At 47.9% G+C, this 11162-nt stretch overlaps 1 protein-coding gene across 1 annotated transcript in view; it reads right to left on the bottom strand.

The window, feature by feature from the left end:
* Window positions 1–11162, bottom strand: part of CAPN13 (calpain 13) — a 131122-nt gene that overhangs the window by 22255 nt on the left and 97705 nt on the right. The window contains exons 9-12 of the mRNA XM_033125215.1: window positions 7473–7547; window positions 6238–6365; window positions 4329–4462; window positions 222–233 (exon numbers count right to left, since the gene is read on the bottom strand). Of these exons, the coding sequence (XP_032981106.1) occupies window positions 222–233; window positions 4329–4462; window positions 6238–6365; window positions 7473–7547 (349 nt within the window). The remainder of the gene's footprint in view (window positions 1–221; window positions 234–4328; window positions 4463–6237; window positions 6366–7472; window positions 7548–11162) is intronic.

The raw sequence follows: 11162 nt of genomic DNA, 5'->3' as shown, positions 1-11162 counted from the left end.
GCGTAGCATGCATCCTGTTTGTGGTGAATTTGGGGGCTGACGAAGAATATAAGAGGTACCCCCTTTAGCCCTGCCTCTCAAATACATGGGAACCAGCTACGTAAGCCTTATCATCAGCAAGAGACATGTCAAGGCCACCGGTGTTGGAAGAGGCATAACACTTTACCAACGGACAGCAACAGAGGCTTGAGAAGCCCAGTGAGGGCCGGGGTGAACCATACCTGAGGGTCGACCTGTGGGGAAGAAGGAAAAAAACAGGTTCAGGAACTCAAACCAATATGCAAAGGCAAACAGATCCCAGAAACATGGCTCAGGGCCCTGCATACTTTCTCACATGGTCAGCCTGTTGCCTGGCACACCCGGAAATGAACATGGACCATTACTCATTCCCTATGCAGAGCTGTGATAAAGGAAATCAAACCATTGTAGGGAGCAAGAAGGGGAAGGCAACTGAGGAGGGAAAGAAAGAGCCTACAAGGAGGAGACTCTCTCTGTCAGCTCAAGCAGCTCTAGTTACCTGCCATAGGAATGATGATAAAATTGGGAGGAAAAGTGAGACATTGATAGAGTCTGGGGGTAAGACAGAATCTGGACCAAATGTAAATTCCCCAACATCCGAGCTCCTATGAGCTGCAAACTCCTTTTGTCCCATCAGACCACTGTAAAACGTAATGAGAATTTGTTCTAGGCTCTCTGGTGTTTATAGGGAATGGATATGTGCATATGAAATATCTACAATCCAGTCTTACTATGTGGCAGAAGGAAGCCCTGAGGATGTGGCCCATTTTCAAGCCACTCCACAGTTTGCAAAGTGCTTCTGTGTAATGCGTTGGATTGTCACGATAATCCTGCAAGCAGATGCTGGGCTCCCTATTTTATGGATGTGGAAATTGAGGCTCAGCCGTCTAAGTAGCAGAGGTAGAAATAAAGCAAGCTATGTTGCTTCTTTTGGTGGGTTAAGACCCACCACCAGGTACTGTCTTCCACAGGTGGGTGGCACTTCTTTTCCACTGCTGCTCCTGGGTCATACCTGAGAGTACAGGCCACTTGATTTGCCCAGGCAGACTACTCCAGAGACTGAGTAAGCTGGAAGGGAGATAGAAAGTCTCAGCCTGGAGGAGGAGCTTTGGGGAGAAGATGAAACGCGTTGTCCACACTTGTCCTGTTTCTCTGTCCTGTCTTCTCCTTGCCTATTTGTACACCACCCATGTTCAGTTTGATGTAAGGCAGGGCAGTGCTCCCACAGTAGTTGGGGAGTCTCAGGCCCACCCCAGAGCTGGAGCACCACACATATCAATAGTTGTCATCTGGGCAGCACTTTACCCCCAAACACCATTAGAGCCCTGGAGACGTCTGAGAGCCGAGTTGCTGGTACCGACATAGCGTGTTTCTCAGCTGAACTGTGAAAGGAATTCAAGTGTCCCTTGAGGTATCAAGATCTGGACTATTTTTTGGTGTTTAACTAAATCAGGATCCTGCAAGATCCGTTGGGATCTCCAGGGAGACTGAGGAGATCTCGGGTCTGAGTGCCCCTTTAGCAAAGTGGACAGATAAGAAATAATGCATCTCTAGCTGAAAAGTAGCGGAATGGGCTTAGCAGCACTTAAAAAACAGATATGATAACAATCTCGCCAGGGCTCCTAACTGTAAAGACTTTGGGCAAATCAGTTAACACAGGTTAACACAAGGTCCAACTCTGGAGCACCAGACTTACAGATGACAATGCAAACAGCACCCTCAGGAGATGTGTGCTAGGCAGCCCTAATCTCTTCTCTGAGTGTCTGTCTCTCATCAGGAAAGAGAAGAGCTGGCTGAGACATTTTTAGTAGTCCTGTTTGGTGCTCTGAACTGTTCAAGCCTGGCTGAGTAGACCAGATGTCTCAATTTCTTCCCAACCCTTCCCACTCCTTTTCTTTTGTTCTTCTCAGAGGTGGGAATAGGGGGACACTGAGGATGAGGGTCCTCTTGGAAAGCACCTGAATCATTTGAGAGGCTTGGGGCTGAAAGCAATGGAAACTAAGCCAGAATAGGTCGAGCAGAAAGTTATTTATGGGAAGGCTAGCTCATAGAGTCAATGGGACATCTAGAGAATATAGCTTAGAGAGTGGGCAGGAGCCAGATGAGATGGCTACATAGCTGGACAACAGCACAGGATCTGCTCACATGGCTGCTGCTGGGCCCAAAGATTTGCTGCAAATAATCCCTCGGCTGGTCCTACTTCTTTTAGTTACATCCTTAACAGCCAAAGCCCAGAGTAACCAAGAGTGTGTATGTGTGGGATGGGGCACGATGGAAGCACCTAATTGGGTAAGCCTGGGTCACAAATCTGTCTGGCTGCATCTGAGGGCTGGGGGAGGGAATATTTGGCCTCTGCTGCAGTGAGAAACTAGGTGCTGCCTTCCACCAAGCTTCCCCCACCATGTGGAAAGGGTGTTCGGGTACCTGGTGGTAATGAAAATGAGAACTGTCTACTACTGCGTCCTCAGGAGATGACCTTTCATAGCCTCAGCAGGGTTGAGGCACCTCAAAAATACTCTGCTAAGTCCCAACAATTTCTTTCCCATTGATTTCATATGACTAGGAAGTGGAAATGTGCCTAGAGAGCGCAGAACCCAAAGGGTTCTCCTCCTTCTACAGCCAAAATCATTGTGTTTCTTGGAGTTGTGAGCGTCACCAGGAAGGTTAGGGCCTAAGCCCTACTGGGAGCCCTGAACCTGGGACCAGGTGTTCTAGTATCAAGCACTCCCCCATCGCCTCCTACTTACACCTTGGCCAGGTCATTCTTGCTCTCTGAGCTTTGGCTTCCACATCCATAAAAGTGGGGATACCAGGGTTTTTGGAACAATGAATGTGAATATGCTTGGAGCTCTGAAGTACTGTATCACCGTGAGGCCTTCTTATCAGAGTGAACTCGAGTCATCATACAGGACTGCTCCACCACGACAGTGGGCGCCCAGCAGGCCTGCCTCCCATACATAGGCTGAGACCCATGGTGGTGAGCGCTGCCTAGTCTCAACGAACAGAAACTGAGATGATTCCTGTAGACGATGTAATCAGAGCTCCAGCCAGAGGTGGTGGCTGTGTCTGACTACCAGCTTGGATGACTCTGGTGCCCCGTCCCTAGCTCTGCCATTAATTCTGACCATGTCACTTCACCTCACTGAGCCTCAGTTTCTTCAAGTCTAATATGAGGAGAGGGGATCCCAGCATTTGACAGTTGCATAATCTTGGTCATGCAATATGTGCAGCGTGGCTGTGGGCATATGATTTAAGAACCATTCACTTAATCTTTGGGATGCATTCAATTATTTGGGGCAGGAGGAGGGAGCAGAGGCAATAGATGTTCTGTTGTAACTCTTTTCTTGTAAGTGGCATTTTCAAAAATGAATTCCCTGATTGCCGTGTTCCCCCGAAAATAAGACCTAGCCGGACCATCAGCTCTAATGCGTCTTTTGGAGCAAAAATTAATATACGACCCAGTCTTGTTTTACTGTAATATAAGACCCGGTATATAATATAATATAATATAATATAATATAATATAATATAATATAATATAATATAATATAATATAATACCACGTCTTATATTAATTTTTGCTCCAAAAGATGCATTAGAGTTGATGGTCCGGCTAGGTCTTATTTTCGGGGAAAACAGTACTCAGAATTGGGGTGTGTGCAGGCTTGTGGGTTGGGGAATGGCCCCTTAGGAGGTGAAAAGCTGGTTGGGGGTGCCATGGAGTGGGAGGGGCTTTGGATGAGTGGTCAAGAAGATGCTTGCGAGCCAACCACTGAGCTGTGAAGGGGCTGTAGTCTAAACATAAAAGAAAAACATACCCCCTGGCTTTATACCCAGGATTATTTTTTTCTTAAACTCCTCCCAAAGTTTAGCCAATCATTCTTAAATTTCCAAGTCCATAAGCATCACCCAGGGAGCTCATTGCAATGCAGATTTTCAGGCTGTGTCTGTGAAGATTCAGACGGGTCGGGTCAGGGGTGGTCCCAGGAATCTGCATTGTTACAACAGATGGTCTTGGACTAGACTACGTTTTGAGCAACAAGTATTAGAGCCTGCAGTATACCAGGGAGTGCTGACAAGTGACATGGGCAGGAGCGGTGCCCCACTATAAACTTAGTCAAGTCTAATCTCCTCTCTGTCTCCGGTTTTCCTGCGAATTTACAGAGTTGGACCAGACGAACTCTGTAGTCCTTTTGAGTTTTATCTCTGTGACTGTGGCTCAATGAATTCTCCCAATCTGGTGGGCTGCTCTCGCCCCACAAGTTATACACAAATGTCCCCAAAGAGCAAGCCCTGAGGCAGGCTCTTACCTTGTACACATGGAAGCTTAGTGGAAATTCGTTTGCCTTTAAACTTTGTGGCATGATGCTGAAGGACACGATGACATTGTTGTCTTCTGTGCTCTCTGGCACCGTGAAGATGTATTGTCTATTCTCCTGAGGTCCTTTTGCAAGAGAAAGAGCTGTTACTAGAGCTCGGCTTGGCTCCTGGGACCCCTGGACGGGGCCAGGCCCAGTTCAGGCAGCCCTGGTGGGTTGGGTTAGAAACTCTGGATTTGGAGACCTAAGACCTACGTCCCAGTTCCCACAGTTACTAGCTGTGGAACAAGCACCTTTATTTTGTGAGCCTCAGTCTCCTCCTTTTAAAAATGAGGAGGGGGAGTATATTCCCACTTGGGGAAAATGTTTCTTAAACTGTCAAGTTGAAGACTAGTTTTATAAGAAAAATCCCAGAGCCCTTAGGTATGTATGAGCGTATGTATTGGTGATAACATCTGAGTCTTGAAATGATGTCAACCACCGAAGCACCCACAGAGACGGGAACATAGACGGAGAGATGGCAATTCATAATACTCTACCACCCAAGCGTGTGCATCAAAGCCAGCGCAAGAGAGAGAAAGGATGTGAACACCATTAGGTTCAGATGCATGAAAGAATGAAAAGAAGTCAAGACAGAGATGAATGACTACGCATCAGAAGGTTTGGGACACAGCTGGGCAGCTGTGAAAGGGGGATGAGGAGACAGAGGGTCATCAGGGTCCTGGACTTTTGTGAGGTTGAACGAAATGATACATTAAAGTGAGTTCGCAGTACCTAGCAGGTGCTTGCGTGCTGGCTCCCATCTCTGTCTTGTAAGGAATTACTAAAAATGGCCCCGATATGTAATGTGGGTTAGTCCATTGATATGAACTATCTCCAGGGAAGAGGGTTTTAGCCCCACAGTCAGACAGGTGCAGTTCAGGTAGGTAAATTAGCAAATTTGCTGACAAGAGTGACGCAGGCTTCTTAGCATCTGCCCATGGCCTCCCAGTGACTACGTTGTCTGAGCAGCAGAGGGAAAAGCAGGGAGTTTGAAGAGGGACACCCTGGGGGGTGGCGTCGTTCAAGAAAACCATTCTAGACAGGCAGGTGCCCAGGAGAGGAATGCACATGTCTAGGTGCAAACACATTCACTCACTCTCACTCACACTCACACTCACACTCACTTACACACATTGTTTACACAGCCTCTCTCTCCTGTCAAGGATATGTAAGCATACTCAGATTCATCTTCCCAGGGAGCTGTTTCACTCGTCCATGTCACAAATGGGAAGTGGGAGCTGCAGTGAGAATATGTGATTCTCCTAAGGTCACAACCAGCAAGATTCCACTCAAGCGAGCCCAAAGACAGGTTCTGAGGACCCACGTCTGGGATCTCAGCACACTGCGGCAGGATACACCAAACCAGGGGGCAGGAGTATTCTCCTTTATGTCTGGGTGGTGCTTGTGGTTTCAAGGGGCAGACAGGGATTACTAATTCCAATGTTTGCAGATGGCGAGGCTGAGACCAGGTCTATTCACAGATTCACAAAACCAGTATGTAGAAAGGGCATGGGTTTAACCCAGACTCTCACTTTTGCCCAGTGTCTGTCTAAAGCATCCCCACTGCCCTGGGTTACTACTAAAGAGCAGTGAGCCTGTTCTACTCTTGGGAGCTGGGTGAAGGTCAGTAGAAGGACAGTGGGATGTGAGAGCACGAAGGGGTGGGGGAGGCACATTTGAGATTCTCTTGCCCACCCACACCAGCAACCATTTCCTTTGGAGAAGTATAGCTGTTGTTTTAGGCTGACAAATTCCTCTCCTTCCAACTTTGGGCTGATGGTCCAGAATCAGGGGCCATCGAGACCTGAAGCCCAGAGAGGGCTAGGGCTGGCAGCTTCCCGTCTGGCAGAATAATTACCAACGTGGTCCTTAAATGCCATTTGAGACCACCTTTCATGCGGCATGTTTCCATGGTCCAGGTTGACTGGAAATTGGTTACATATAAACAAACAGGAGAAATTCTCTTGGAAATCTCGGAATGACATCCTGTTAAAAACAGATACACATCACTTAATGACCCCTGGTTTTGTCGTTAGGGTGGGAGTTCCCATCACTTGACTATACCTTTGCCTGCCAGCTATATTATCCATTGACTTACTACTGACCCACCCCAAGATCAGCCCCTCATTCTGGTTTATCCGTGGTCAAGTACATTTCTGCTCCCTCCAGTGGTTGGGAGGACGAGGTGAGTCAAATTCTGGGTTCTGCAAGGGCTGTATCATTAACTGTCATCTCCTCAACCCACTGATCAAATTGCGAGCTCACTCAGGGCCAGCAGGATGACGACCAGTCTCTCTCCACCATGGATTCTACACACTGCGAGGAAAACTGCCTTTCCCTAAGGCTCTTTGCCAATTTCACTCTTGAGGTCTTTATCAGAATAGAATGCATTCAACACCTAAAATCCCACCTCATGCTGTGATTAAATTGGAGATACTGGAAATCTTCCTCCTTCTTATTTACATTTCTCCCTCTGATTCCTAATTACTTAGATCCAGCCACCTTTTCCCAGATGCTAAATTTTATTTAACTATGTCACTAAGTAAACTAGTCAACCCATCATAAAAATGTCCACCATATCCTTTAAGATATGAGCATATTGCTAGAAATGTGTTTTCAAAACATCTAGTCCTACATAGCTGCTGGGCAATGACAACAATGTCTCACCCAGAACTCTCGAATCAGGGCTAGAAGATGAACACTGAGCTGAGCTGCACTTTTGGAATTTATGCCAAGGAAGACTGTGGAGCTCCACGGTCCCAAGAAGAAGCATACAAGACACAGGCATAATAAACATGCATCCTAGTTTCCAGGAAACTGTTGGTTTCAAAGCATTGGTGCCAATATTCCCTTTTACCATGAACATTTCCTGGAAGTTCCAATATTTCAGAGCTGAAATACTCACACAAATTGAGAGCACACAAGTAATTTCTAGTCCAAAGTTTCTGTGTCTTGGAGAGAAAAGGCTCCCTCTACACAGGTCTCTGCAAAGCTAATCTCTAGTCTCACAAAAGTTTAGGGAAAGGGGTAGGGATTGAGGGTTGGGGCAGTAGTTAAAGATTTAAAATATAATTTTAAAAGGAGCATAAATACCAAAATTCGCCATTGTTCTTATTCTCATGCAGCTGGCTTTTCCGCGGATCCTGGGTTTCCTGCCACTCCAGAGACCTGAGCATGGACAGACAGAACATAGGGTGAGATCTCCCAGGGCCTTTCATCTCAACCACATGTGGCCCAACAGGGGCCTTTGTAAAGTGTCCATTAGTTCCTGGGAGCAAGAGGAGAGTGTCATTCTACCTAGTGACACGATTCGGTACTTCTCTACATGCTGATGGCTTCCAGGCGATCCTTCGCTTGATCTTTCCTTAGCTTTAGCTGGATACAGGCTACGGTCTATCCCACATTTCCACCAGGACTCCCCCAGTGGCCTTGAAATCAACTCATCCCAATCTGCACTCATCTTCTGCTGCCTCCTGTTGCCCAAGAGAACATGAGAGTCCCTCTCTCTCACACCCCCTCCATCAATCACCAAACATTAATGATTTGATGACTCTACCTCGTAAAGTCCTCTCAAAGCCATCCGCTTATTTCCATCCTCCCTGATGTGTTCCTGGTTCAGGAACCCTGGCCTCCCTCTTGGACTTCTAAATGGTCTCCCTGAACTCCGTCCTGCTCACTTTCCCATCCATTCTCCACACTGCCATCAGAATCATCTTCCTGTGACAGAAATCGGATTGTGGCATTTCCCTGCTTAAAACACATCAGAGGTTCCCTTTTACTCTCAGGATGAAGTTCAGACTCCTGAAACAGAACCTTGGCCTCTGCCTACATCTCCAGCTTTACCCGAGCAACTCCCTATTTTCCCACCCCACGGCCACCCTTGAATTCTACACTCCAGCAACAACGATTATCTTTATTGCCTGTCCCCACTTTCCCGCCTCCTGGCCTTCACCATGAGGCTCCTCCTGCCCTTCCTTCTTTCCGTCTTATAACCCGATAATTTTCACTCATCTTTCCTCCTAAAAGGCACTTCTGTGAGGAAACTTAGCTTGTTCCCCTCTGACACCCCCACTATACTTCCGAAGTCAGTGCCCCTCCTTTGAGCCTCAGGGCACCCTGTGCCACTCCTGTCTCAGCACTAGTACCCTGTGTTACAAGTGCTTGTTTATTTCTTGTCGTCTCTCACTAGACTCCAAGTTCCATGAGCCTTGCTCACCATGATGATATTCTCATAGGGGCTTAACACAATGCCTTGGCACATAGTAGGCAGGCAATATTTTTTTGCTTTCTTAATTAATAATTAAAATTGCCCACTTCATTGGGGGAATGTATTCCAGAAGCTAGTCCTAGGGTCTGTGGTGAAGGAGGAGACCCTCACAGGCAGAAGGGAGCAGGTGTCCCCACCTCAAAGTGGAGGTACCCTCAGAGGCAACAGGCCCCAGAGGAAGAAGTATAATAAGATCTTTTTCTGTAAGTGCCTTGCATAGAGGGCCTAGGTCACCTCTGTGCTGGGAGAGCAAGGCAGGGACCACCCCTCAGGCTCCTGGCTGCAGGTTGAGCCAGTCAGATGTGCTGTGGTAATTTGATAATTAAGCGATAATTACATTTTCTGCAGTGTGTAAGGGAAAATAAATGTAGTATAAATCAATACGCTATCGATTCATGCAAGTTTTCCTTTAAGTGCGGCTGAAATTTCAATTATGACTGAGATTAGACCATCTGGCTCTCTCCATCCATCCCCATTCTTTAAAAAGTAGGGAGGAAATTGACCACCTGCATGGAGACAGTGATTATACGGCCCCGTCACTTCCTTCCAGCATGGTTTCTCATGGGAAATGGTGAACCTCAGAGCTCAGCCAAAATACCTGATCCTACAGAGCAGGTCCTGCCAGGTGCATCTTCCCAGCCTCTGCAGTCCACACATCTCTGTGCCGCTCAGAGGCCTTCATAAACCCCCAGGCCTAGAGCGTGTGAATCCAAACTTCTAGGCTGGCATTGGGCTCAGCCCCAGCTCCTAACTTCTCGCCCTGGTTCCTCTGCTTCAGGCCAGCTTGTTGGCCCTGAACACGCTGTAACTCTTTCCCACCTGCACAGTGATCTCTTCCAAAGTGAGTGATACTTATTTTTGGTGGTTGAACTCAAGTTCATTCCCATCCATGAAGCTTTCCCTGAACACGCCTGCCCACTGGAGGCTTCTCTTTCCTGATCTCTAGTGTCCCTTGTTGGCCTTCACCGCTCATTTGATATCTAGCATGGGAGACATGGGCAAACATCGGCTCCTGTTCTCCCACCCCAGAAGAATGTGTCATTGACATTTGCTCCTCTTCCGGTCCTATCCCCAACAATTACCCCTAAATCAGGATTCTGGATAATTGTACTACTCCCTGGGCCATAGTTGGCAGCTTGGTGTAATGATTGGGAAGGAGAACTGGAAAAGGCCAGAGGTTGTTCATGTTTACATTGGAAAGGGTAAAGGGTACCCCTGGGAAGATAGGAAGAACGGAGGCAAGAGAAAAGGAGATTGGGCGAGTGAGTAAAAACATAGCCCAGTGGTTCCTGGTTTTGCAAGTTCATTCCCCTTCTGTGGAGGGGATTCAGCTGCCCAGTTCTCCAGGGTGTAGCTGAGGTCACACCAGGTTTATGCTACGAATCCATGTGGTTTTTTCCTCCCTCTTCCCCTCCCTTGCTTTCCTATCGTTCACTCCAATGGTATTTCCATCTCCCATTTGCTGAGTGCCCACTTACATCCACTGTCAGGCTCATGGAGGATCAGAGAGGTCCCTGCCACAGCCTAGCCAGGGCCATTGGGCCACACTCTGGGTATTGCTTTTCACTGCTTATTGGGTCTTGTTTTCCCGTATGTCTGAATGCTTGCACTTCCTTTTAGATCATGTTCTCTTTTCCACTCCCCACTTCTCCCCACATATCCCCCAATCCCTATCCCCAGCAATGCTGCTGTGGCCACTGCTGTATCTCAGCACTTTGCACAGATATGCACAGGTCCTCAGAGGAACGCGACAGGGCTGGGCCCTGCTGGCTGCCCAGAGGAGCAAGTACCTGTCACAGATTCTCTGTCCCTCTTGGGGCTGCCATCTCATTCTCGGTCAGTGAGGAGGTGGAACCAGGGACCAGTCCTCTTGGCAGCTGGGAAATGCCAGCCCAGCTCCCTCTGTGTAGGAACCTCTGACCACACAGTCGGCTCCCCACGGGTCAGCTGTCAGGGAGCAACTGCCTGGGACATGGCCAACAGGGGCACCTGAGACCTGCTGAGCTCCATTCACTCCTACTCTGAGCATTGGTCAACCGTGAGAGTCCAGACCAGTAGGGCAGGACAATGACCCAGCTGGACTGAGGAAAAACAGCATCCAGATTCTTGCCTCAGTTCCCCTAACTCCCCCCAAAATGAAACCTTTTCCATCCAAAGCACATGGCGTCATCAGGACCAGAACGCCATAGGACCCCTTTATGGGATGAGGCACCTGCTCTCCAGTTCTCTCTGCCAGGTGGAACTTAGGTCCTGACCTGCCCCTCCTTTTTTTTAATTTTTATTAACTAATTCTGGATATATGGGTCCACAGCTCTAGACTCTGACCTTCTGGAGGACAGACTGGCTCTTGTCATCTCTGTATATCCCACAGCACCCACCTAATACAGAGTACTTAGTACAGAGAATACACAGTTGGTGTCTAAAAGATGCCTGGTGAATAGCATCACGGGAGTGTGAGATGGACCGACAGCCACATACAGGTGTGAACTGAAAAAGCATGCAGTGAGATGAACAGC

The sequence above is a fragment of the Rhinolophus ferrumequinum genome, chromosome 13, assembly GCF_004115265.2.
Source record: "Rhinolophus ferrumequinum isolate MPI-CBG mRhiFer1 chromosome 13, mRhiFer1_v1.p, whole genome shotgun sequence".
NCBI classification, from domain to species: Eukaryota; Metazoa; Chordata; class Mammalia; order Chiroptera; family Rhinolophidae; genus Rhinolophus; species Rhinolophus ferrumequinum.
This window is presented reverse-complemented; position numbering and strand designations above follow the sequence as displayed.